Below are 25,417 nucleotides of genomic sequence, written 5' to 3' on the forward strand. Positions count from 1 at the left end.
CAACATTAAAAATATAAAATATTTTTTAATAATATTATTTCACAATATTACTGGTTTTACTGTATTTTTGCTCAAATTAATGCAGCCCTGGTTAGCTTAAGATATTCATTTCAAAAACATAAAGTAATGTTTCCAAACTTTTGGCAGTTACTGTGTGCTATCTATTTAGCAGACATTACACCATACACTGTAAAATGTAGATGTTACTCATTTTTTTAAGTCAGTTTAACATAATCCAAGTTGAAATAACTTAAAGGCTGTGACTTTTTCAGAGAGAGAGAGAGAGAGAGAGAGAGAGAGAGAGAGAGAGAGAGAGAGAGAGAGAGAGAGAGAGAGAGAGAGAGAGAGAGAGAGAGAGAGAGAGAGAGAGAGAGAGAGAGAGAGAGAGAGAGAGAGAGAGAGAGAGTGAAAGAGAAAGTCTCTCTCTTCTCTCACTTTTACTGAACCACATGTGTTCTTCACAGCAACTTGATATATACTCCCTTAGATTTTTCCCCCCACCCTTCCATGTCACAGACTGGTCTCAATCTACAACAGAAAATAACACCAGCTGGTGTTTTTATAACCATACAGTACACCCCAAAACAACATATTGGGGGAAAAAAGTTATTAGATTAAATCAAATAAGCACATCACAGAATATTAGACAACAGCTCCCTTTCAATTTACATTCAAAATGAATCTGTCTTCATAATCATTTAGGGTGAAACAGTGCAAACAAAGTCCAATAAACACAACCACATCACAAGAAAAGGGCTCAAACCACATTTCTCACAAGGCGACACAGCAAGAACACGTCACAGAAGCATAAAACAAATAGCCAGTGGTGTTGGTCCTTACCAGTCCTCCTCTGCAAAACTACCATCCTCAACTTCAGCTGCATGACTGTTGGGTGGAGTGAAGAAAGTTACAGACAGAACAGAACTGAACCGAAATGACCAGGCTTACCCTGCATGTCTGCCAGTGCAGTGTATATATATATATATATATATATATATATATATATATATATATATATATATATATATATATGAATGGGTTTAAGAGAATACATTTATATACTCTGAATAGAAAGCGGTGACAATTTATCATTACATTTATGCTTTAATTAATAAATAAAAACAGATGCATCTCAGTAAAACCAATTCGTATTTAAAAAAAACTAATTTCTGCAGAGGCTAACACGTTAAGCAAGTTATACCAAAGAAAATAAAGTGATTTCATGAAAGATGCAAGAGCGCTGATCCAAAAAAAAAATAATTAAACATGTATTTACTTCAAGACAAAACTATTGAATATTTATCTTTATTAATTATCTAACAAAGTATCAGAATTAATGAAACCGACCTCTTACAGGAATTTGAAGGGAAAGGGAGGATGGCTAACCAATAAACAGCATGATTACTGGCTAATTAAAGAGCACAAATCTTAGGTAAGGGAAATAATAAGGTGAAAACTGGAATGGCTACATTATCTACTATATACAAAGGCTAGTGAGACAAGGCAGTGCTAGTAGATGGGAAGTGGATGAATTGCTGGCTGCTAAACTGTATCTGCTGGGATAGGGAGACACAGCCACCGCTGCCGGCTTGACAGCAGCAAATTATTCTCGCATCTTTGCTCAGGTCAACAGATTTGGGCGTTGAGGGCTTTGTTAATTGTAATACGAGTGGACACTGGCCTGACCATGTGTTTAAGGACCAGACACTGGTGAGGAAAAAATTTAGAATGAGCAGAGTGAGTATTATGACACCAAGGGAGAATAGCACACGAGGGAAATAAAGCAAGCAACAAATGGAGTTGTGAGTATTGAAGAAAGTGTTTTGAAAGAGGAATGTGCACATGACACAACATTATCAAATAAGTGCCATGTGTCACATGGTACTAATTTGTGCTAACCACAGTTGGCCAAGTCAATCTTTAAAGCAGGGGCGTAGCCATCTTTTCAGAAGTGAGGGGGACAGAATTTTTTTTTTTTTTTTTTGGACCAGTATAATTTATCGCATCTCTTGCTTTTAATTGGGCAAGATATCAAATACACTGCTGAACAATAACCACTAATTAATATCTATAATATTATTCTCCTATTTTTTGTGCCAATTTTATGATTGGTTTATATACTAGCCATACAAACACTTGTGCATTAAGACTCCATAGATTTTATGCAATGTAAAAAAAATATATATTCTAATGTAAACCATGCTGTTCTCTATGTGAAGATATAGTAAAGTGTGATTTATTCCTGTGATCTAAGCTGAATTTATCATCATTACTCCAGTCTTCAGTGTCACATGATCCTTCACTAATCATTCTCATATGAGGATCTGATGATCAACACACATTTATGATTATTATCAGTTGTGCTGCTCATGGTGATGCTTAATTTTTGTGGAAACCATCTAAACATTTGTGGTAAAATTAAAAAAGAGAGAAATTAATACTTTTATTGATCAGACATGCATTAAATTGATCACAAGTGATATTTTTAATATTACAAAAGATGATAATTTATTCAATGAATGCAAATAAATTCTATCCTTTGAACTTTCTATTCATTAAAGAATCCTGAAAAATAACATGTAGGCTATCATGGTTTCCACAACATTTTTAAGCAGCACAACTATTTTCAACACAGATAATAATCATAAATGTTTCTTGATTATAAAATCATCATATGAGAATGAATAGTGAAGGATCATGTGGCACTGAAGACTGGAGTAATGATGATAAATTCAGTTTTGATCACAGGAATAAATTACTATATATTCACATAGGAAAAAGGCTGTTTTAATTTGTAATAATATTTCAAAATATTACTGTTTGAACTATTTTTGATTACATAAATGCAGCCTTGGTGAGCAGAAGATACATTAAAAGCTGCATTATTCATATGATAGCCTAGTTTATTGTCAATAAATAGCCCATTGAGATGACTTGAAAAACACACATAAAGCATATATTGTCGCAATCGTCTGATTGTCTTCGTCACGTTTCATCACTCATAACGATTGTTTTCCTTCAGCTGCAGCTCCAGCGTGACGGGGTATTACTTCTACGAATCCGCTTTTGAACTTTCTGTGAGAGCACCCTCCTCATATTTAGATGCGAATAAAATGACAGGTCATGCATAGATTATTTTTTGTCTCTGAATTTAAATCTTGATGTATTCACATTGGTTTCTATGTAAATACACTTGCCCGTGACCTCAAGAAGCGCGCAATCAACCCAGATTAAAGAAAGCTGTTTTTAGCGTCCCTGTTAACTTGCCCGCCCCCGCGCAGGTAACGCCGGTTCGGATCCCGCTCGGAGCGGGTCGACTAGCATCGGTGAGACCCAGTAAAAGTGCGGGGGACGAAAATACATTTTATTAAAAGTGAGGGGGACACGTCCCCCGCGTCCCCCGCGTAATCTACGCCCATGCTTTAAAGTCTCCTTTAAATTGTCCGTGAACATGGAAATCATTCAGTACCATGGTATACATCAAAGTACTACGGTATTCAGGTACATCTGATACAGTCACTTTATCAAGGTACAGTCATTGTACTTTTTGAACAGGGTTTGTCGTGAAATATAGAAACGTCAGAAAATATTTGAAAGGAAGGAAGGAAGGGAAACAAAGAAAAATAGAAAAAGAAAAGAGAAACTAAAAAGAGATAGGAAAAGGAAAAGTAAAGGAAAACTGATCAAATTAGAAAAGTGAAAGGAAAAGAAATTGGAAAAAGAAAGGAAAATCTGTCCAATGTGCTATTATTGATCTTATGTTGCGAAAATATTGCTAGGGTAAAAGGTATTACCATTGAACCTAATGCTTCATGTGCCGTATTTCAAACCCAAATTATGACTCGAGAGACAAACTACAAAAACAAAAGGCAGGTTGACTGGCCATGCACATATCTGACTCTGTACCATCAGCCTCAGGGGGAAGAGAATTGTTTAGTACGCTGAAACAGAAGAACTGCATTTCAGCAGGGGAAACAGCGCATTTACGCTAATATAGGCCAACACAAGTCCTGCAGGTATTAGACTCGACGACTTCTTCAGCATCCAAACAAAACAGATTTCTGCAGACGGGTGGGACTTTGCCTTTTAAAACAAACATGCTTTAAAAACGACAAATGCTACCCGTGTCAGGCCCTTTGGGTTGTTACTGAGAAAGAGAACTTTGAGCAACAAGAGAAAGAAGAGAAGCGCAGTAGGGTTCCTGAGAGACTTGCACGAAAGTATCCCTTGCAGAACTGCACTAGCTCAGCTCACTTCAAACAGACACTCTCAAAAGTACTTGTTAAAAAGGTGGTGCAGCCTAGTTGGAAAAGATTATGGCTGCTGATGTTGCAGATTCAAACCAGAATTGGAGTCAAGACCTGAAAACAAGAAGGTAACAAAAAGGGGAAAGAAAAAAGGGAGGAATAAGAGCCAGACTCAAACGGGAGAAAATGTAAACATTGATCGCTCCCCTTAGTCATTATGGCTAATGTATGTTCTCTCAATAACAAAATTAAGGAACTGCAGGCTAATGTGAACTTTATGCCTCAATATAAGACTGCTTCCATAAGCATTCTTTGAAATGTGGCTGAATAAGAATGATGATGATGACACTTTACATATATTATAGATGGCTTTGCGATTCTCATGAGACTCGAATAAGATTATGAGCTTAAAAACAAACACCACTGCCACGTTGTTTGCACATATGTAAATAGACATTGGCGTTCAACAATTGTTGTAAGGGAGAGATTATTTAACTCTGACATTGAACTTTTGTCTATATTCCCAGGGAATTTCCACAGCTTAGTTTAAATTCATCTGATAGCAAATGCAACCAAAGCTATAGACCATATTAAGAACACTTTAGAGACTGGAATTAATATTCTCAAGATTCTGCTAAATTTATTCTGGCCGATTTCAACCACAGCTCGACAGAAATATCTTTTAAAAGGGTTTCATTAGTATGTCACATGCACTACTAGTCTAGGGAAAATATTGGTCAAATGCTACGGCTTAATTTCTTGCATATAGACTCCCACAACTTGGTTCTGCCGATCACCATACTGTATTGCTTTTGTAATTTTGTTGAAGGTAAAATTTAACCACAGCGGTCATTAATCGGCTGTTAGTGAACATGTCAAACTAATGATCAAAGACTTCAGATTTTACCCGAGGATCAGAGGAATCGCAAGTAGGATTTGCAAAATTTGTCTCAGATGGCCAAATCATGGCCAAATTCGCACAATGTGCACTCGGCTTAAGAAGGTTCCATCTCTCTCAACAACAAGCTCTGGGTCACTAAGGAACTCAAGGAAAAAGAAGAGAAAAAAAGATGAGTTTTCTGCACTGGCCCTGAGTTTGAAAAAAAGGAGGTCAATCATGCTATTAACTTCTAAACCGAAATATAAGGACAAGACTGATCATACATTTAGTCAGGGGTATCTCCATACAGCCTAGCAGGCTCTTAAGAACATGGCAGCCGTTAATATTGCTCACACTTTTTGTAAGCACATTCAGGTTGCAGGTATCATCTCTCTCTAATGAACTCTTACACCAGATTTCAGACGGATATTAGCACTCAATTGGAAAGAGGAGGTGGTACGAGCTCTTAAGACCAAATTTAAATCTGCATCTGGGCCAGATAATATCTTCGGCCAACACTGAGCATTGTGCAGAGCAGGTAGGGGGTGAGATTCAGACGCTGTTTCAGAAGTCTTTGGCTATGGTGTAGTCCCTCAGCTCTGGAAACATTCCACAGTTATTCCAAAACCAAAAAAAAAGTTCAATTAAAGCCCTAAATGATCTGAGGCCGGTTGCTTTCACCTGTCTTGTGATGAAGGAAATGGAGAAGATTATTAAAAACCCTAACGCTGAAGTAAGTGGACCCACTTCAGTTTGCATATCGCACAGGTATAGGGATTGATGATGCAAAGGTGTTTATCATTTGTTCATAAGCATCTTGAGTCTTCTAATACCAAAGACAGATGTTTGCTCCACTGCTTTTTCTCCGGCATTCAATACCCTACAGGCACATATTCTTGCTGAGAAACTCATTTGAAGGAATTGTGGATTTTTAATTAATTTTGACCAATAGGTCTCAGAGAGTGTTGGTCTTATAATCGTCAGCTGATTGTCCACAGGGCTATGTCCTTTCCCCTCTGCTCTTCATTCTGTAGACTGACGATAGCAGTCTTCTAATTAAGTTTTCTAATGACACCATCTTACAGCTTCTTAAGCAGCCTTCAAAATGGAACTAGTTTGGACCTCACAGTTAAAGTTCAAAAACTATTGGCCTTCCTATTAGGGGTCAAACAGCAAATGCTGAGGTTGGCCAGTAGGATATTACAAAACATGCCCTGTTTTTTTATTCCATTATATTTTATTATAGGGATATATAGAGTGACAAATTATATTTTCCTAATAAAAATGAAAGCCTCAAGAAAAAAATTCAATCGTGGATTCCACTTCAAGGATGTAATCAGGCTGCTATATTGTTATAAAGATCTCTGACTCAGATTTGAGGTATTTATTTTCCTTCATGAGTATGAACTTTCTATCCTCTATTAAACGACTTCTGATTCTGATTTTGCCATCCAGCAGTATGTTATTCCCCAATAACAACCGGTAAAGACTGATAACACAGGCTCGTCCAGGTAATTGAAGTCAGTGCTATATGCTTGCTAGGAATGTTATGTCTTCAAAGTTTTGCACTTGGTGAGCTTATAAAATTGTAAAACTCAAATCAACACTTTGTGTACAATTATTTAATTATGTCATCCGGGTATCAATCTTGTTACACACTAATGCAGCAGCTGCCATAAAAAAAAAAAAAAAAAAAAAAAAAAAAAGAATAAGATCAAGGACATTGTCACATTATAATTATATATATATATATATATTTATTTATTACACACTCACACACACACACACACACACACACACACACACACACACACACACACACACACACACACACACACACACACACACACACACACACACACACACACACACACACACACACACACACACACACACACACACACACACACACACAATATGGATTCAAACCCCCACCTACCAACTGACCTAAATGGGTAATGTCATCAGATAACATGTTAGTTAGCTCTGTACCATACACACAGATGAGACTGTTTAACCCAAGAGACATTTGGGGGTGGGGTTAGTACAGCTGGACAGTTACACACAACAATTCACAAACAAGAAACAAAAGAGACAAAAGCAGCACTCCATACAATCAACTTGTTTGTCAATCATCCTATGTCTCTGCCTGAGACTACATTCAATGCTCTCTCTTGCAACGGTTATTTAAATCAGGCAAATACACACACGTGAGATGTTATTAGATAATATGCCAAGCTAGATCCAGGCCACACACGTTAATGTGTTTTTAATAAGTTGCAAAGGAGATGGAGCCTAGAGGAGACCCTGATGTAGACCTATAAATAAGCTGAGAAAAAGAGTAAGAATAAGAAGATCCAAAGAAGACCGCCCAGCTTCACAACCCAAACACAGTTATGATAGTTCCAACAGCGAAAGCTTATTCTTCACAATAAGAAAAAATGATATTAGATGCAGTAATTTCGTGTTGTGCTGAAGGCTAAAGAGCACTTTGACCATCACGTCTCCATGAAATCTCATCAAATTAATTAACATCTTAAGCCAAAGGGATTTCCTCATTAATTACTGTTCTACTTAATAAGCTGTGCAACTAACACAAGTGGAGGGGGAGAGAGTCATGGCGGGGGACGGGTCGAGGGAGAACAAAACACATCACACCCTTTGTGACAATGTCAAATCTTTGTTTTACATCAGACACATGGCTATTAAATGTCTGAAATTAAGACTATAAGGGCAGAAAACGGTACAATGTTATGGCAGAGACACCTGCACGCAAAAAGTCTACTGTACAATGTTGTTATTGTTAACTACAAGTAAAAACTATTAACATTTTTGTTCATTTAAACAGAAGTGAAATAAAATAAAACGGACAAAAACTAGAAATGTCTTGGCACAATAAGTTTGAGTCAAAGATATGATATCTGAGAACATAAAACAAACTTTTCAACCTCTTGGATTGAAAAGTTGTAAATGAATATATCAAAGACATAAAATGATGTGCTGGTGTCTTCAGTGTAGTCACTTTGGATTTAGGAGATGCCCTGAGTTTAATTTGGTTTAATGGGGAGAGTTTTAAATGAAGACATGTGAAAGAAAAATCTGAGAAATTCAACTCAGACAAAAACAAGGTATAAAATGCAAATTCTAGTGGAAAGACGTCAGCTCGTCTCAGCATTAACACCACAACTCCGGCACCCCACACTAACAGCATGTTGGTTTTTCCAGTCCGACAAACATGTCAATTCAAAAATCTAGGCTACATTTCACATCAAACTCTTCCTTTGGGCTTGCACCAAGTTTCTCCACTCACTGAAAGAAAAGATGTCACGCTTCAAAAACATTAGTGACTTTGTGCGGTGGCTGCATGTACTCGCTCCGACGCCCAACAAGAGGAGATGTGGAGTGGGTGGGGGAAGAGGAGGGATGCATCATCAAACGGGACCAAGTTTATTTGAAGCTGATAATAGATGGCATCCAAATTCATGAGGTGGAGGATTCGCTTCTGAAATACAGCCCAGTTTGCAAACGTCAAAGTGCTGTGAACATTCTTATGAAAGATTAAATGGGTACCATGCTGACTTCACCAGTGGATAAGCAGAGGGATTCCTCCTCTATGCAAACAGAAAGGAATATCTAGCCTTAGGAGGCATCAGCTTTGTAATTTAGCCTGGTGCAAAGGTCAAGGCTGGAGGATTAGAGGATGAACGTATGAGCTTTCATACTTTATGATCTTGCTTTGATTTGCTGGTTATATTCTCTGTGGAGGAATATCAGGATTTCGAATGAAAGACACTAAATAAACATGACCTTCACCCCCCCCACATCCTTGTCATCTTGATTCAGCTTAAAATTAATGTACAAATTCCAGTCATACTCATTTGTACACTACTCTTCAAAATATTTTTAATTACATTTTTTTAATCAACTCAATGCATCCTTGCGGAATAGTCAAAAGACATTTATAATGCCAAATCCTGACAAAAATGCATCAGTATCCACAAAAATAATAAAGAGCCAAACTGTTTTAACACCGATAACAGAAAGAAATTGAGTACCGAATCAGATTAGAGATCTATATTAGAATGATTTCTCAAGGTTCATGTGACACTAGAGACTGGAGTAAAAATTCAGCCATTTTAAAATGCAATATTTCACAATTGTACTGTTTTTTTAATCAGATAAATGCAGCTTTGGCGAGCATAAGTCTCACAGACAGCAAACGTTTGATCTATAGTGTACATAAAGTATAAAATGGCCATTAAAATCATAAAATCATAAATCATCTGTCAGTGATGATATCAATGTAATATTTGCATAACAAGTTGTGATATTTATTTCTTTGCCTGTAGATTCTAATGCACAGCACTAAGAAAACAAGACCAGAAACAAAAGCTCGCCACACATTTGTCTGTGTACCAAATGTCAAGTTTTGAAAACTCTAATTTGCTCCAGACTGTCCTCTTGGCTCAATATAAAGAAAATAAACTCCAAATGTGACCAGTGCCTGGGGTCATACAGCATTTAATAAAGTAAACCCTAAAAAAATACTAACAAAACACAAATATTTTGCTGCCTTGCAACTGGAAATGCAAATCTATCTAGCCATCTAAGTTAATGTTTTCAGGAAGTGTCTTCCTTTAAGTGTCACAATGGAACTGCCTTTTGAATCTCCTCATCTCAGAAGAGTTTTAATTGCCTTAATAGGATTAATGCTGCTCCGATTGCTGGAACAGATCATTTAGATCCAGCTCTGATCCTGTTGTCATGTGCTTTATTCTCTGAATACAGAATGTAAAGAGGCAGCATTAAGCATGAATGTGAATACAAGGTTGTATTTTGTGAAGGCTGGGGTGTCCTTGTGCATGTAAACATCCAATAATCTCAGTGCCGTGTCCCTGACGCGACCTCGCCCAATACACCTAAACTTTCATGAACTGCTTACCATAAACATCACTGTGGTCATAAAATCTATCTGATGAGCAGGAAAGACACGGATATGGAAGAGAGCTATGCCATCTCGTCTTGTCTGCCACATGCTGAGCGTGCTGATGTACATTTTCTCCAAAACACTCCTATCAGCTGCAGCACAAAACACTTTAGGCTTATAAATACAACCGTGTAAAACCTTACAAAATGTTCTACATCTAGTTTTAGAACAGACATGTACATCCATGCCCCATAAAAAAAAGTTTCAAGTTAGACAAATAGGCAACACAAAACGCTGTGTTCCTATCTAAGCATGTAAAAAAAGAAAAGAATCTACGAGTTCCTTTCTCTGATATTTATAGAATCACTCTGGCTGTGCAGGGAAGCATCGAGGCAGCTGCTAACAAGGGAGCTGAGGACAAGACAGCTAGAGCCAGATGTACACTCTACTGATTATGAAAGCAATGTGAAACAGAGCCTTACCCGTAGGCCACGCCTGCAATTGTGCACTTCTTAAACTGCATGACGTTGCATGTCAGGGTGCCCGTCTTGTCTGAAAAGATGTACTTCACCTGGTTTTAGGAAAGAGAGAACAATAAACTAAAGTAAATTAAGTAAAAGTAAGCAGACTTAAAGGGTTAGTTCACCCAAAAATGAAATGTGTCATTAATGTCGTTCCACACCCGTAAGAACTCTGTTCATCTTCAGAACGCAGTTTAAGATATTTTATATTTAGACCGAGAGTGCATGCAAGTGAATGCACACTATACAGGTCTTTCTCAAAAAATTAGCATGTGATAAAAGTTCATTATTTTCCATAATGTAATGATAAAAATTAAACTTTCATATATTTTAGATTCATTGCACACCAACTGAAATATTTCAGGTCTTTTATTGTTTTAATACTGATGATTTTGGCATACAGCTCATGAAAACCCAAAATTCCTATCACAATTGAGCTTTAGCAAGAACCAATGAGGTTCATTCTTGTGTTTTGCAGCATGATTGAGATTTAGCAAGAACCAATGAGGTTTCTCAAGTACTTGAACGTCTGTTTTTGTTCACTGGTCAATGTTTATATGTGAGTAAAAGCCTAAATTTAATCTGTTTCATATTCTCATCATATTAAGTGATCGAGTCTCTTCAGAAAACTTTGATTAAACCACTCAATTCATATGAATTATTTGTACATCATCAATTACTTTATGAACTTCTAGAATCATCAAAGTGGTAGTTCCATAGCTGTCAATGGATTGTCGATTTCACAAAAATATCTTCATTCATGTTCCGAAAGTCTTACGGGTTTGGAACGACATGATGATTAGTAATTAATGACTTTTAATTTCGGGGTGAACTATGCCTTTAAAGTCAGGAATTAACTAGACTACAAACAGTAGGCCTTTGATACATTAACTGGCATTAGGATGTAAAACACAAAAGAAGTATAATTAATCATTTAAATTCTACAAGTGAATAGTTTTTAAAGATTAACTTTAAGTGAGTATTAGGTGATGGCAAAGGTAATATAAAGATAAAAATGCGTCCTATGCCTATGAAGTATTAATTTAGCCTTTTGAATGATAGCATCATGCAATTTTGCAAGAGATTTTTCAAATGTAAATCAAATCCAAATTTGTTTCATTTTCATTCATCCCCTTTTGTTTATTTCTGAAGTTGGGGATGAGCATTACCTGTCCCAACTCCTCATTCAGGTTAGATGTCCGGGCCATAGCTGGTGTGTTGGTGGCTTCATACACCATGTCAGTGTCCTAAAATACAGTGCGCCACCAAGCAGAGTCAATAATCACAACCTTTTTTTATTAATACCTTGTTATCTGGACTCTAAAACATGACTGTACCACTTTAAATTTATATTTTCATCCCATCTGTCAATCAAAACAGGAGAAATTAAACCACCACATTTAAAAGTCTTGCCATTCAGGAGGATTTTAAAACTTCACTGCATCTAAAAGCAGTGTATGTGTGCTTTAAGTGTCCTGCCCCAAATCCAATTTTGGCATCTTCATGTGGGTTATTTTGATAAAGCTCCACTTGCGTTTGGACTGTGAAGTTTTCTGGGATTGGCCCTGGAGGTTTAGGCAGTCTACATTTCAAAGACAGCAGATTCATCAAGCAGGAGCAGCTCACGTGGCTCAAACTCGCACTCACCCAGTTGATGAAGAAAGCCTGGACGAACTTGATGACCTCTAGAGTCACCAGAAGACTGATGGGAATCAGGTTGTTGAAGAGGATGATGAAGGTGAGGAAGTTCAGGCCAAAATTAGCCGCTCCACCATCTGGAAAAAGAAGAGCGAAGGAAGGAAGAGGAGAGAGTGGAAGTAAGGTGACAGACAGCTTTCTAGACAATGAAAGGCATTATGGGATGAGGTGGACTGGGAAGGGATAATGGAAGGACAATAATGCCACAAGCTCATCAGGTCCGATTTGCAACGTTTCCACAATGCTCCACTAGCATTGTGCGAGCATTGTGCAAACACTAATCTGAGCCAATACAACTCTTCGACCTGATCTCTCCGATAAGCCTCTTACCTACAAATTTACATTCAATTGTCCAAATAGGTCTTCATTAATTAGTAGCGAAACTGAGACTCGAGTATTTGATGTCATAGCAGAAGCCTTGGCAATATGAGCAAGATTCAAAGCAACACATTATCCCACAATGCACTAGGGTGGGTGATCATGACTTCCGATCTTAAACACCAAATTTAACAGAGAGCAGCACAAAGAGAAAGAAAAAATGTAATAAATAAAAACAAGACCACAGACACAAGACAGCTCAGACAGAGTTAAAGTCAACATGAAATAACATTCACAACCCATTTTACTTCTATCCCTAACTTTTCAAATGATGGGAATGAGTCATGTTTTAAATCTATTCAACAAGGAAACATTTCAACTTTTACACTGTTACTACTCATCAAAGAGTCCTGAAAAATATATATAACGCTTTCCACAAAAATATTAAACAGCGACTGTTTTCAATATTGATAGTAATCAATGTTTCTTGAGCACAAAATCAGCATATTAGAATGATTTCGGACTGGAGTGATGACACTGGAAATTCAGCTTTGATATCTGAGGGATAAAATACATTCAAATATATTAAAACAGAAAGATAATATTTGGCAATATTAATGTTTACATTGTTTTTACAATCAAATAAATGCATCCCTGAGACTTCTTCAAATAAAAAAAAATTACCATTCAAAATGTCAGCAAGATATTTTGGTCTACCCATAAAATAAATATTTTGCTGTTTGTTAACATTTACCACTGATTAAATGGTGAGACCAACGTGTTAAAGTAAATGGGTTTAATTTTGATTTCATGTTGACTTTAAGTATTAATAAAAAGCTTTACCTGGGGAGGGGAGGGGGGGCAGGGGGTCCGCAGAATGCAGTAATGCTCTTTCCGAGCAGTTAGGAGAGGGGAGTGCTTTCTCATACAGAATCATAAAACTAAAGAGGCTGGGCAATCATACAACTGCTATTGGAACCGACTCATGGACAGAGAGGAAGAGGATTTGGCTAGTGGTGGGAAGGAAGACAATCAGTTTGGATGTTTCAGTATAAAAAGAGGGGGACTCAGTCCAAAGTGCTTTCCCATAATATGGAGCCGAACAGAGAGATGTGACATTTAAAGATAATGCAATCATTTAGAAGGTTTGAAACAGTCTCTTGTTCGTCAGTTGAAGATGACCTTTCGTGTTCTCAAAGATTTTTGCTGCGCTGGAAATGTAGTACTAAGCACTACCTAGCGTACATCCTTAAAAAAAGGGTGATCTTGAAAAATATTTTAGTTTTAAAGGACTCTTCTATTCCTGCTAATTATTGTGAAGATGCTTTCAAACTATTTCTATGTATAAACCGCTATAAACAAATGACAGGTGACTTAACTTTATGGTACAAAAAAACTACACCTAACAAACACCAATAAATCATTTATCTGCATTCAATATCAATGAGACAAAGGCTACAGTACACAAGTCCGTCTCTAATCGTTAATCTTCACCAATCTGCACAAGCTCGCAGCAGCATTCTGAAGCAGTGGAAGATGCAGCATGCATCTCTCTAAGCTACTGCAGGTCTAGTGACATCAGTGCAGCAAGGAGTCGCGCTGTGGGGTCAGCACTTCTCAAGACAACCGTCAGCATTTATGCAGCGCAAAACCTGCTACCTGTTATTTCATGGTCAGGAGTTCAACATGGGTGACTGTTGTTGCAGGTGGTGTGAATGCATAAACTACTGCGGCTCAAGTGCTGCGGAGCCCCATCTGCATAGAGCCATGTGTGTTGGTTTGGATACTTACTGGGAAAGAAGCCAAAGCCGAAATATCACAGGGGTTCAAAGTCAAATGAATTATTAATGATGAATAATTACTCATCTGTTTGAAATATGCAGTGCTTAGATTAACGAGTGGAAGATCCGTATTCGTCGCCCTCGTTGTACGCCTGCGAACCCAATCTAGAAACCTTAAAGCATACTGCATTGTTTTCACCTCTGGGGATGAATCCTATCCTGATGTCCAGCAGAATAAAACCAAATAGATCCCCAAGAGGTCAAGAGTGGGCCGGTTAGCATGGCCCAGTTAGCTTGCAGATGTTGTAACTACACCATCTGGCTGCAAAAAGCATTTTTCTCCATTGATCACCATTCAAAAGAAGTAAAGTTTTCAAATTTCTACTTGTGTAACTACCCCTGAAATGAATAGGAATACTAAATAGATACACTGCCGTTCAAAAGTTGGGGTCACCGTTCATGGGGTCGGTAAGATTTTAAAATTATTTAGAAAAGAGTCTCTTATGGTCAGCAAGGCTGCTTTTATTTGATCAAAAATATAGTTAAACAGTAATATTGTGATATATTATAACAATTTAAAATGTGCAGCATTATAAATGTATTTACTGTCACTTTTGATCAATTTAACGCATTCTTTCTGAATAAAAGTATTAGTATAAAAAAAAAAGTTAAACAGTCGTGTGGTTCCTTCTAGGTATTTTGAACCTCCTTGATCATACCTCTGACTGAAGACCAGGAAGTGTCCTTGGTTTATATGGTAAATATGACCAGCAATAGCATGTAAACAAAAAATCAATGCCACCTCTCGCTTTTACGGCTCCACTAGGACGGCAAACAAAAAACATAGAAGACTGAGTCCCCCTCCTTTAGAGGAATAATCAATTTCATGATGGATACCTGCTTTATGACCTCACGGTTACCTCACATGACGCCCAACATCATTGATAATTCCTTTCCAAATGATTGCGGCGGATGTGACTAAATACAGATGGAACCCAGCATTCACGGTGGTGCATCTCAGCATTTGACAACATTTTCAAAGAACTTAAAGAGCATACCAAGTAGGTAACTGTGTAGGCCATAAAACAAGCTGCGATCGATTTGGACACAAACAGCCCCTCCTATTTAAATCAAGAGTAATGATGGTGGTGACAAATTAATCAATTTGCAAGAGGCTCATGCCGCAAATTTAACAGATTTTCACCTCTCGTTGGTGTGCAAAATTGTATATTTCGCTCTTTTTCGATAACATGCACACAACAGATGTGTTCCCATCACTGTTCCTTAAAAATGAATGGCAGGGATGCATTTCTTAATATCGTACTTTTACAATCCAAACATTAAGCCTATTAGAATGGATTTGCTCATCTCCTCCATAGCGGAGCCTTTTCAGGCTCGTCTGTCAGTACCGGTAAAACAAACACAGCAGACCGATGAGGAAGAGGAGGAGGTGGGTAAGAGGAAAAGGAGGGCATTTAGAAAATGTCACGGTTTGACCTCCAGGGTCTTCTGCTTCTACACGGGAATACATTTCAAACTCTTGCTCTGACAGGGCCCGTGGGTAACTTGCTCCTCTGCACGTGTGTTTCTTTGGGTCCGAGGCTTACTGTCATACCTCATTAGTTAGGCACGAGCGAAAGGGCGGTGGCGTGGCCGAAGCCGGAGCTTGCAAAGTGTTTAATGTGTCACCAAAATAAAGGAAGGGGAGGCACGTTTTTGACATCAGGCATTAAGAGGGTCTACAAAGTGTAGAGCTGGAGGGGAAAAACCTATCATTGGATTCCTGGTGTGTGTGCAGTCCTCTGCAATTACCCACTCAAAGTAGGGCAACCATATAAGTGGCTTCGGTAGCTTAGCAAAAGCTGAGCTTCAGTTAGGGGTTAGTAAGGAGGGGTCATTCACAGATGGCCAAGGGTTTTAAATGGTTGTTACCTGGAGCTGTTAAGAAAATGACAACAACAAAGAAACAAAAAACACAAACCAAACAGAATGTTAGAAAGGAAGCTGATAACAAAACAAACGAAAAAAAGTAGTACAGCAGCGTTTGTGATATTCAACCATTTATACATTCACATGTCTATGCATATTAGAACTAAAAGGGAAAGATTCTCCTTTCCCTTTTTTATTGACAAATATTCACATATGCAATGCATATTTGTTGCATGTTACATAGAGGGAAGACAAAAATTACTGACGAAAAAAATGAAAGCACACATAGACGCGCAAGCGGTCTAGCATGACAGAAGGAAGGGGGGGGTCTGGTTCTTACAGTTGAGATCCATGTACCAGGCGTCATTGCCGTACTGATACTTCCAGATGGTCTGGCCGATGGAGCAAACCAACGAGATGGCCAAGAGACAGCCGAAAAGCACAAGGATCTGAAAGTTGGTGATGCGCTCCACATTGGAAAGCTTCAAAGGGGGACGCGTGGAGTTCTGGAGGAAACACAAATCATCATGGTTTCTCAGATTACAGCTGGATGTCAGATACGAATAAAGAGGAGTGAAGCGGACAACTCACCTGCATGAGTTTGGTGTCGTGTCCTGTGTAGACCACGATACCGTGCACCCACTGTGTGTTCCTGAGTTGAGCTCCTCGCGGCAAGATCTGGTCAGGACCCAGTGGTACGGTGCTAAAAAAATGACCAAATGTGACATTTAACTATTTCGCCATTTCAAACAATGGATCGCACCTAAAAAAAATGATGTTTGGTGCAAATAACTGCACAGAGGAAGGTTTAATGAAAACACAACAATTTGCGATTGTACAAATTACAGCTTTGTTCCTCTCAAAATATCAATACACCATTAACACTGCATTAAATTATCAGGGAGACGTTTTAATGCTTTAACTTCGATCGAATCCATCCTGTTGTAATTAACTTGTCATGCTTACCAATATTTCAGACTAGTGAAATAAAAGGCAGCCTCAAAATTTGTCATAACTTGTGCATTTCTTTCTTTCACCTCAAGCCAAATTTTACAAGGCAATTTTTCTCATTTCATACCTGTGTCCATCAAGGCGAATATTGCCCACAAACTCATAGAGGTGTCTGTTGGGACTCTCACATTCCATTCGTCCTGAGAGACGCATCAGACTGTCAATGTCCTTAATGTCCGCAGTGATCAGCAGACCCTGAGTATAAGAAAAACACCATGTTTAGACAAAAAGTAATACAATTCATACTGATAAACTAGCTGAAATGTAAAGTATCAATAACAACAGCAGGTATAACATGAAAAGAGCAAAAATTCACCTGTCTGATCTTAAGATTTGTTTCTCCATCCAGATTTGAGGTCTCAATGTAGCACATTCCTTGAGGTTCACTAGGATAAACAACACCATTATAAAAATAAAAAAAATTATAAATTATAAAATTTTGCAGTTTTCTAATATATATGAAAATACTAATATATAGTCATATACTACCATTCAAAAGTTTGGGGTCAGTTAGTTTTTTTTTCAGAGAATAAATTAAATTGACAGTAAAAGACATTTATGATGTTAGATGACAAATAATTCATATTTCAAGTAAATGCTGTTCAATTCATTAAAGTAAATGATTGTCAATTCAACTTCAAAGACAACTCAAAAGCATAATAAATATAATATAAATATTAGTATTATTAGAGACATTTGAATGGTAGTGTATCTTAAAAAATATCATGTAAAACAACTACATAACATTGACTTAAGTACAGTGGTAGTCAAAACTGTTAGTACCCCTGGTAAATATGATCAAATATGGCTGTAAAAAAACATCTGCATTGTTTATCCTTTTGATCTTTTATATAAAAAAATCACAAAAATCTAACCTTTCATTGAAGTAAAATAATTTTAATTTAGAGGTAAATTACATTATGAAATAAATGCTTTTCTCCAAAACACGTTTCACAGGAGTATAAATATAATGAGGCACAAAAGCCAAATTCCCTTAATCATTCATCACAATGAGTATAACCACAGAATAAAGTTCTGATGTGCAGCAAAAGATTATTGAGCTTCATAAAATAGAAAGTGGCTGTAGGAAAATAGTTCAAGCATTGAAAATCCCCCAGGGCCATAATTATGAAGCTCTAATCACCTTAAGATGTTACAAATCTGCCTGAAAGAGGACGTGTGTGTATATTGTCCTAATGCACGGCGAGCAGAAACGTTTGAGTGCACAAAGACTCTCCAAGGATCACAGATGGACAATCACAGAAATTAGTTGAGTCTTGGGTCAGAAAGCCTAAAAAAAAATCCCAAAAATTCTAACAGCCCCTACATCACCACATGTTGTTTGGGAGGGCTTCAAGAAAAAATCCTCCTTGCTTATCCAGAAACAAACTCCAGCATATTCAGCTGTCAGACGTGACTGAAAATTCAAAAGGGACCTGGTTCTGTGGTCAGGTGAAACTATAAAAAGAGCTTTTTGGCAGCAAATCTAACAGATGGGTTTGGTGCAAACAGGGATAAAAAGTACCCCATGTCCACGGCTAAAAATACAGCTGGATCTTTTATGTTGAGGGCATATTTTTTTTGCTGGAGGTCCTGGACATCTTGTTCAGTTACATGGTATAATAGATTCTAGCAAATACCAACAGATTAAAAAAAATCTAAACTTGATGGATTCTGCTAGAAATCTAATAATGGGCCATGGTTGGAACTTCCATCGGGACAACGATCCAAAACAAACAACAATTTTACCACACAAATGTGTCATGGAACACAAAATGAAGCTTCTGCCATGGTCGTCCCAGAGCCTAAAGAGAAGAAGCGACAGCATGGATCTGTGAATCTGAAGGATCTGGAGAGATTCAGTATGGAGGAATGGTCTCTGATTTCTTGTCAGGTGTTTTCCAAACTCATCAGGCATTACAGACGAAGACTCAGAACTGTTATCTTGGGAAAAGGACGTTGCAAAAAGTATTTAATAAAAGGGTGCCAACAATTGTGACCAACGTGTTTTGGAGAAAAGCATTTATTTCACAATTTGATTTACCCCTATTTTCAATTATTTTACTTCAGTGAAAGGTTACATTTTTGTGAATTTTTTGAATAAAAGACTAAAAGGATAAACATTGCAGATTTATTTTTTACAGGCATATTTGATCATATTTACCAGGGGTACCAACAATATTCACCATCAATGTAACTACAAGGTTAATACACTACCCGATCAAAAAAAGGTTGCTATTTGAATTTAAATTGGCAAATGCTTAAGAGTCAATGACTGGATCGTTATTGCAGTGATATGTTTGGCAAGTTCTTTTAAACATAAATGATGGATGTGTAGCTTTTTATTTTTTAACACAACCATGTAGGAAGACACATCATGGCCATACTCCAAGATTCATCAGGTTCAGACTGTGAAAGAATGGTTGGGAGGGAGCATGAAGAATCATTTTCATACATGAATTGGCACCTTTGAGTTCAGACCTTAAATTAATTGTAAGTCTTTGGGATGTGCTGGAGGAGACTTGATAGAGTGCTGGATTCTTGCATTGTCAATACAGGATCTGGACCCAAACGTAATGCACATCAAATAAATGCTGTAATGTTATTTCCATCAAGAGATGCATCAATTGTTGGTCCAGATCTTGTATTGACAATGCAAGAGCCCAACACTCTGTAATTAATGTGTGAAAATGATTCTTCATGCTCCCTCTCAACCATTCTTTCACAGTCTGAGCCTGATGAATCTTGACATTGTCATCCTGGAATATGGACATAATGTAACTTCCTATATGGTTGTTTAAGAAATGAAAAGCTACACCTCCATCATTTAGGGTTAGAAGAACTGTTTTCAAACATACAACATGCTAGAAACATAAAAATCACTGCAATAATGATCCAATCATTGACTCTTGAGCATTTGCCAATTTAAATCCAAACAGTGACACTTTTTTTTGGCCAGGCAGACACAAAACCAAACAGCTAAATGAAGCCCTATAAATCAAAGATGCTTTTTTTTCCAAGAGCTAGTTTTCCGTTATGCCATTACTTATTTTAGTAAGGAAAATCCACTGGGTAGCATATTTCCACAAAAGCATTTTAGTACTTGGACTGAAAACGAAAAAAATATTGCTGTAATGGGACACCCTTAGATCCTTCATTTTGCACCATTAAGAAATGTTCAGACAATGCATCTTTGTTTATGGCCATGCATTCTGCTGTTTTTATTTTTAGTGACATCAACTACATGCAACAAAGGAAAGATGCAGCACATCAGACGAATGAACATTCAGCATTAATACTGAGAAAAACAAAAGCAGGATAGCGAGAACACAGGGCCAAAGCTGTTATGCATCTATCCTTTAATAAATGATAGCAGCCTTAAACAAAAAAAGATGGTCCTCAACTTAAACAAGTTATCCAAAAAGTATGATCTGCTTTGGGTCTACACAAAACAAAAATGTATGTCAATACTCATTTCTTCTGTATTTGTTTGTAATTTTTGCAAAAACCGAACAAGTCCCAACCAAAACTTTATGTTTATCTAATATAATATCTCAAAGATTCAGTGTACAAAAAAGCAAGTCACTATAAAGATACATCACAATACTGTACATTGTGGTGATGTGACCGCATGCTGGGAGTCACATCACAGTCTCAGCTCCTGCTGAAGCCATGCATTGTGCAAACAGCTGTGACATTTAATCATTCAATGGGCCTTTTCTCCAGCCGTGTTAGAGAAGCGCTTTGTTTTTTCTTGTGCGTATATGCTGAAGCATCTCCAGCACTAAACAAAGGTCTGTAATAGACGCCTGTCTGGTTAAAGGAAAGGGCTTCATCAGTATTTTCTGTTGGTAGATGAACAGAGCGGTCCTCTGAGAAATTCCTGACACTCCCAACTCATTTTTAGTGCTTGAATTTAAGAATCTCATGCCTAAAATTAGTCTATCATCTGAGTTTATAGTCAATTTTATTGCACAATTAACAATTAGACACTTATGGCCAGATTTACTAAACAGGGCAAATCAGCATGAGAGCATAATTCCATAAATGAGCCGATGGGAATGGACGGTTCTGAGCATGATCTAGTGACAATGCAAAAATGAAAGAACATAGACATAGCCGGATCATTTCCATAATGACCAACGCAATCTGCCAGTTTGTGTCTGGTTTAAAAATGGCGCAAATACCAGTAAACTGATGAGCGCAAACCTTAGTAAATCACCTTGCATGACTAATTGAAATACTCTCCTCGCGTAAAATTTGCGCCTTAAAGGAAAACTCCTACAAATAGATATGCATCAAGTTCAGTTGTAAAAAAATGGAGTGTCTTTACTAAATCCTGACAGTTTGCGCTGTTGCAAGCTGTTAGTAAATCTGGCCAATAGAGTGGCTGGAAAATATATATTAATTAATAACAAGGCATATTAAGGCTAATTTTTCTGGAGGCATTAAAATAAAATAGATTAGGCCATTAACTTTCCTAAAGACTATATTCGTGATCCATGCCTCACAATTTGCAAGTGTGAGCCTTCAAAAAGTAATGAAAAATTTGAAAAGCATAATTTCACTGAATCAGTTTCAAAAGGTTTAATTTTTTCTTGAATTAAATGTTATAATAAAAATACATTTACGGACAGAAAAATGAGAAGGAAAAAAAAAATTCTCCCAGCGCTGAACCCATCAATATCAATCAGAGAGTAGGTAAAAATAAAAATGGCATAACTAAGAATAACATCAAAAGCTGAAACAAAAGTACGATTTTTTCCACCTGTGCACCCTCTTCCCACCTGACCCGCATGCAAACCGGAGCTGTTCCTAACCTGGAGGAAAGAAGGATGAGGTCGGCCGGGAGGTGATCTCCATTGGCTGCTCGGACTACCTCCCCTACCGAAACCTTAATTTACCCAGCAGCCCCGGCCCAAGGGGAATGACACGAGTGAAGTCGGAGAAGGTTGTTCATCACGTGAGGTGGGAGGGGATGTTGACAGGTGGAGATGTGAGGAAGGAACATGGATGGATGGATAGAAGAGGAAGAGCGCACAGACCAAGACAGGGAAGAGAGACACAAACACACAAATGTTTAAAATTTACAGAGAAAAAAAAAAACAATGTCCACTGCTCAAAACCCATCCGAGCCAAGCTAAATCATCAATAAAGTGGGGAGAGAAAACAACATTGTCAGAATGATGGCTTAATGCCAAATTACTGTTATCTGTATTTGATATACATTGCTGAAAGACCCTCGAATCTTTGGGACAACTTGAGGCCTAGATGGCAAATGGATTTTGACAGTGAAGAGGATAATGTCTAAAGTCATCAGGTCAGTATTATAAATAAGCAAACATCCACAAAAGGAAGTGCTGACTTTGACTTTCAACTCATTAAATAATAACTGAAAATGAAATGAAAATGTATTCTTAAATCTTCATTTTTGTGGATTTCAAATGACATTATTAAAACTTATTTGATACAAATTGCAGTATAATGACAATGCATTGATTTACTGTAGGGCCTTATCTCGGAGTTATTTTATTAGCCTGTAAATCATCACTTCCTTTGGGTGTTGAGTGCGAGACAGGGACATAAGGACAGACAGGGTCCTGTCTGACGACGTGGACTCTGCTACCTGGACGACAGCAGTATAGCATCTGCTGGAACGAAATCTTTGCCATTAACTTTAACTATGTCTCCAACCACAACCTGTAAGAAACAAACTAGTTATCAATTAAAAAACTTCATATCAAACCAGCAGCCATTGGCAAGAGCAGAGAAATAATACTACTAGAGCGAATACATCTGGTTGACACTGGCAAGATAGATGCATTCATATTTGCATTTCACATATTTAATTCCCTGAATGCATTTCCATATACCCTCGTTTGAGACTAGCATTTAAAATGAAGCCATTTCATCAATAACATTCTCTGTGATACAACTAAACAATTGATCTTTTCGGATTTGCATTTTTAATCATCTTATTAGCCATAATCCAGCAGAAGCGGAGGATGCTGCTTCATAGCTGCTATTTTGATTCAAAGTGTAGAGTAGGATTGCTGACTTAAATTGACAAACTAAACCAGGGTTCCTCAAACTCGGTCCTGGAGGGCCGCTGTCCAACAGAGTTCATCTAAAGCCGGGTGCACACTGTGCGATTTTGGCCACGATTTGGCCGTCTGGGACAAATTTAGCAAATCCTAAAAGATTCCTCTGATCCTAGGCTAAAATCTGACGTCTTTGGTCGTTAGTTTGACATGTTCACCGGCAGCCGATTAATGAGCGCTGCGATCAAATTTTACCTCAGACGAAATTCTGGCAGTTTCAGAAGATTTGGCACACAATCCTGCAGTGTGACTTCTCCTATGACGACAGTCAAATATCTCCGTTTTTCAAGACAAACTATGACCAAAACGAGAGCTAGAGATTTCTTTGTAGCCTCCATTTCAGTCCCGCGTGTAATGCAGCTCACTGTCACTGAACGCACCATTCATTGATGATATAAAACTCCGGGTGAGTTTTCTTGCGCGCGTCCGTTTTTAGCGCGCCTTCACTATCGTGCAGTCTGACATTAATGTCAACTGAGATCTTACAGTGTGACATGACGATCATGTTCGTACAGTCTGACAAGGGACATTCGCAAAGGATTTTGAAAAATCGCACAGTGTGCAGGACCCATAAGACCCTGACCAATACCTGAGCAATCTAATCAAGGTATTTAGGATCACTAGAAAACCACAGGAAGGTGTGTTTAATTAGGGTTGGAGCTTAACTCTGCAGGACAGTGGCCCTCAAGGACCAAGTTTGAGGAACCCTGAACTAAACACTCCTGTGGTGTCTGCCGTTGCTAAGCAATCATGAGCAGCGTTCTCCGTGATGGTGAAACCAGCCCTTGCATTAACTCTTCTGTTAGATATATATAAGAAGATGAGCAATGATAAGTTGTTCGTCTTTCTTGAGTGAGCGCTCGATGTTGTTACGGAAAGGCCGAAGTGGATCAGTTGGTTTGATGTCACATGACCTTCGGTGCACTTGCGGCATTCTCAAAAGTTGAGATTTTTTCCATCTCGCTCCGCCTGGAAAAACGAGCCTTTCCCTCTATTTAAGCATGCTTGTCACACGTCTACATTTAAAATAAAGAACTTGAGCAACATATGTTAACGGCTCCTTAGTCAGTGATAAGATCAGCGCAGCAGTCAATATACGGGACGTTCTGGCTAATATGGGACAGTTGCCAACCCTAGTGGAGAGCTACTTATCAACTGCATTTAAGCTGATATACAGTTTATAAGTATATTAAAAATGCATTATTCATTCTGTGCACTTTAATTCAAAAGGGTGTCACAGTGTGGCTTAATAAAAGTATGGGCGACAAGAAGCCTGGCTCTACAAAAGAGTTTGAATATTGATGAGACGGCAAAATTAAAACTAGATTCAATGGGAACTAAAGCAGAAAGAAATTTTAGTTAATTGTCCATTCCAGCAGCACTTAGTAGAATTGCAGCTTCAGAAAATAATATACACAAGAAAAAAAACTGAGAGAAGTCAGGGCTGATGACATCACCTCCTATTCTGTGACACTGTGAGGTCATCAGGGCACAAGTTAATGCACTTTCGCAATATGCGCACTAATATAGCAAACGGTAATGAGTGCCTAGTCACCAGGTAATTATATCTCCAGCCATTTCCTTTTGCATTCACCTTAGAATTATGAACTGTGTTTCTGTCAAGGTAATTAGCTCTACTCTTTATTAACACATTGAAAAGCTGCTCTGTGTCTGGCTGTATTAAGATCTCTATGGCGACCGCATGCAGGCAGCAGCCTGGTTAGATTCTACCCCTTTGCCTCGACCTAAAGGAGAGAGTTGAGAATCGCCCTCTAGAGAAAACACCAAAGCATCTGTTTTTGAAAGCAAACCTGCTCTGGTTTTCACCAGAGGGCATCTTCATATGCATACTCATCTCTCACTCTTTCTAAGAGTATGTCAACTTCTTTTCATTCTCGATCTTAGTGAGGTAGTCTGTATAAGAAAACACCATCTGCTGCAGTACCTTCTCCCAATGTACAATCTCCCAAGCACCGTTCCTCAATACTGAAAGAGAGAGAAAGA

The 25,417-nt window shown here is 37.9% G+C and overlaps 1 protein-coding gene across 6 annotated transcripts in view; it reads right to left on the reverse strand.

Annotated features, from left to right (window-relative positions):
- atp8a1 (ATPase phospholipid transporting 8A1) overlaps positions 1-25,417 on the reverse strand; it is a 158,570-nt gene that overhangs the window by 80,834 nt on the left and 52,319 nt on the right. For 3 of the 6 annotated variants that reach the window (XM_067457301.1, XM_067457299.1, XM_067457305.1), the window contains exons 6-15: positions 25,359-25,399; positions 22,133-22,206; positions 17,629-17,698; positions 17,380-17,507; positions 16,893-17,004; positions 16,642-16,807; positions 12,223-12,350; positions 11,745-11,822; positions 10,537-10,625; positions 841-885 (exon numbers count right to left, since the gene is read on the reverse strand). In XM_067457301.1, coding sequence (XP_067313402.1) covers positions 841-885; positions 10,537-10,625; positions 11,745-11,822; positions 12,223-12,350; positions 16,642-16,807; positions 16,893-17,004; positions 17,380-17,507; positions 17,629-17,698; positions 22,133-22,206; positions 25,359-25,399 — 931 coding nt within the window. Of the gene's footprint in view, positions 1-840; positions 886-10,536; positions 10,626-11,744; positions 11,823-12,222; positions 12,351-16,641; positions 16,808-16,892; positions 17,005-17,379; positions 17,508-17,628; positions 17,699-22,132; positions 22,207-22,938; positions 23,013-25,358; positions 25,400-25,417 lie in introns of all 6 variants that reach the window. The other 3 variants (XM_067457300.1, XM_067457302.1, XM_067457303.1) reach the window with 3 other exon arrangements.

This window comes from Pseudorasbora parva, chromosome 11, assembly GCF_024679245.1.
Source record: "Pseudorasbora parva isolate DD20220531a chromosome 11, ASM2467924v1, whole genome shotgun sequence".
Lineage (NCBI taxonomy): Eukaryota > Metazoa > Chordata > Actinopteri > Cypriniformes > Gobionidae > Pseudorasbora > Pseudorasbora parva.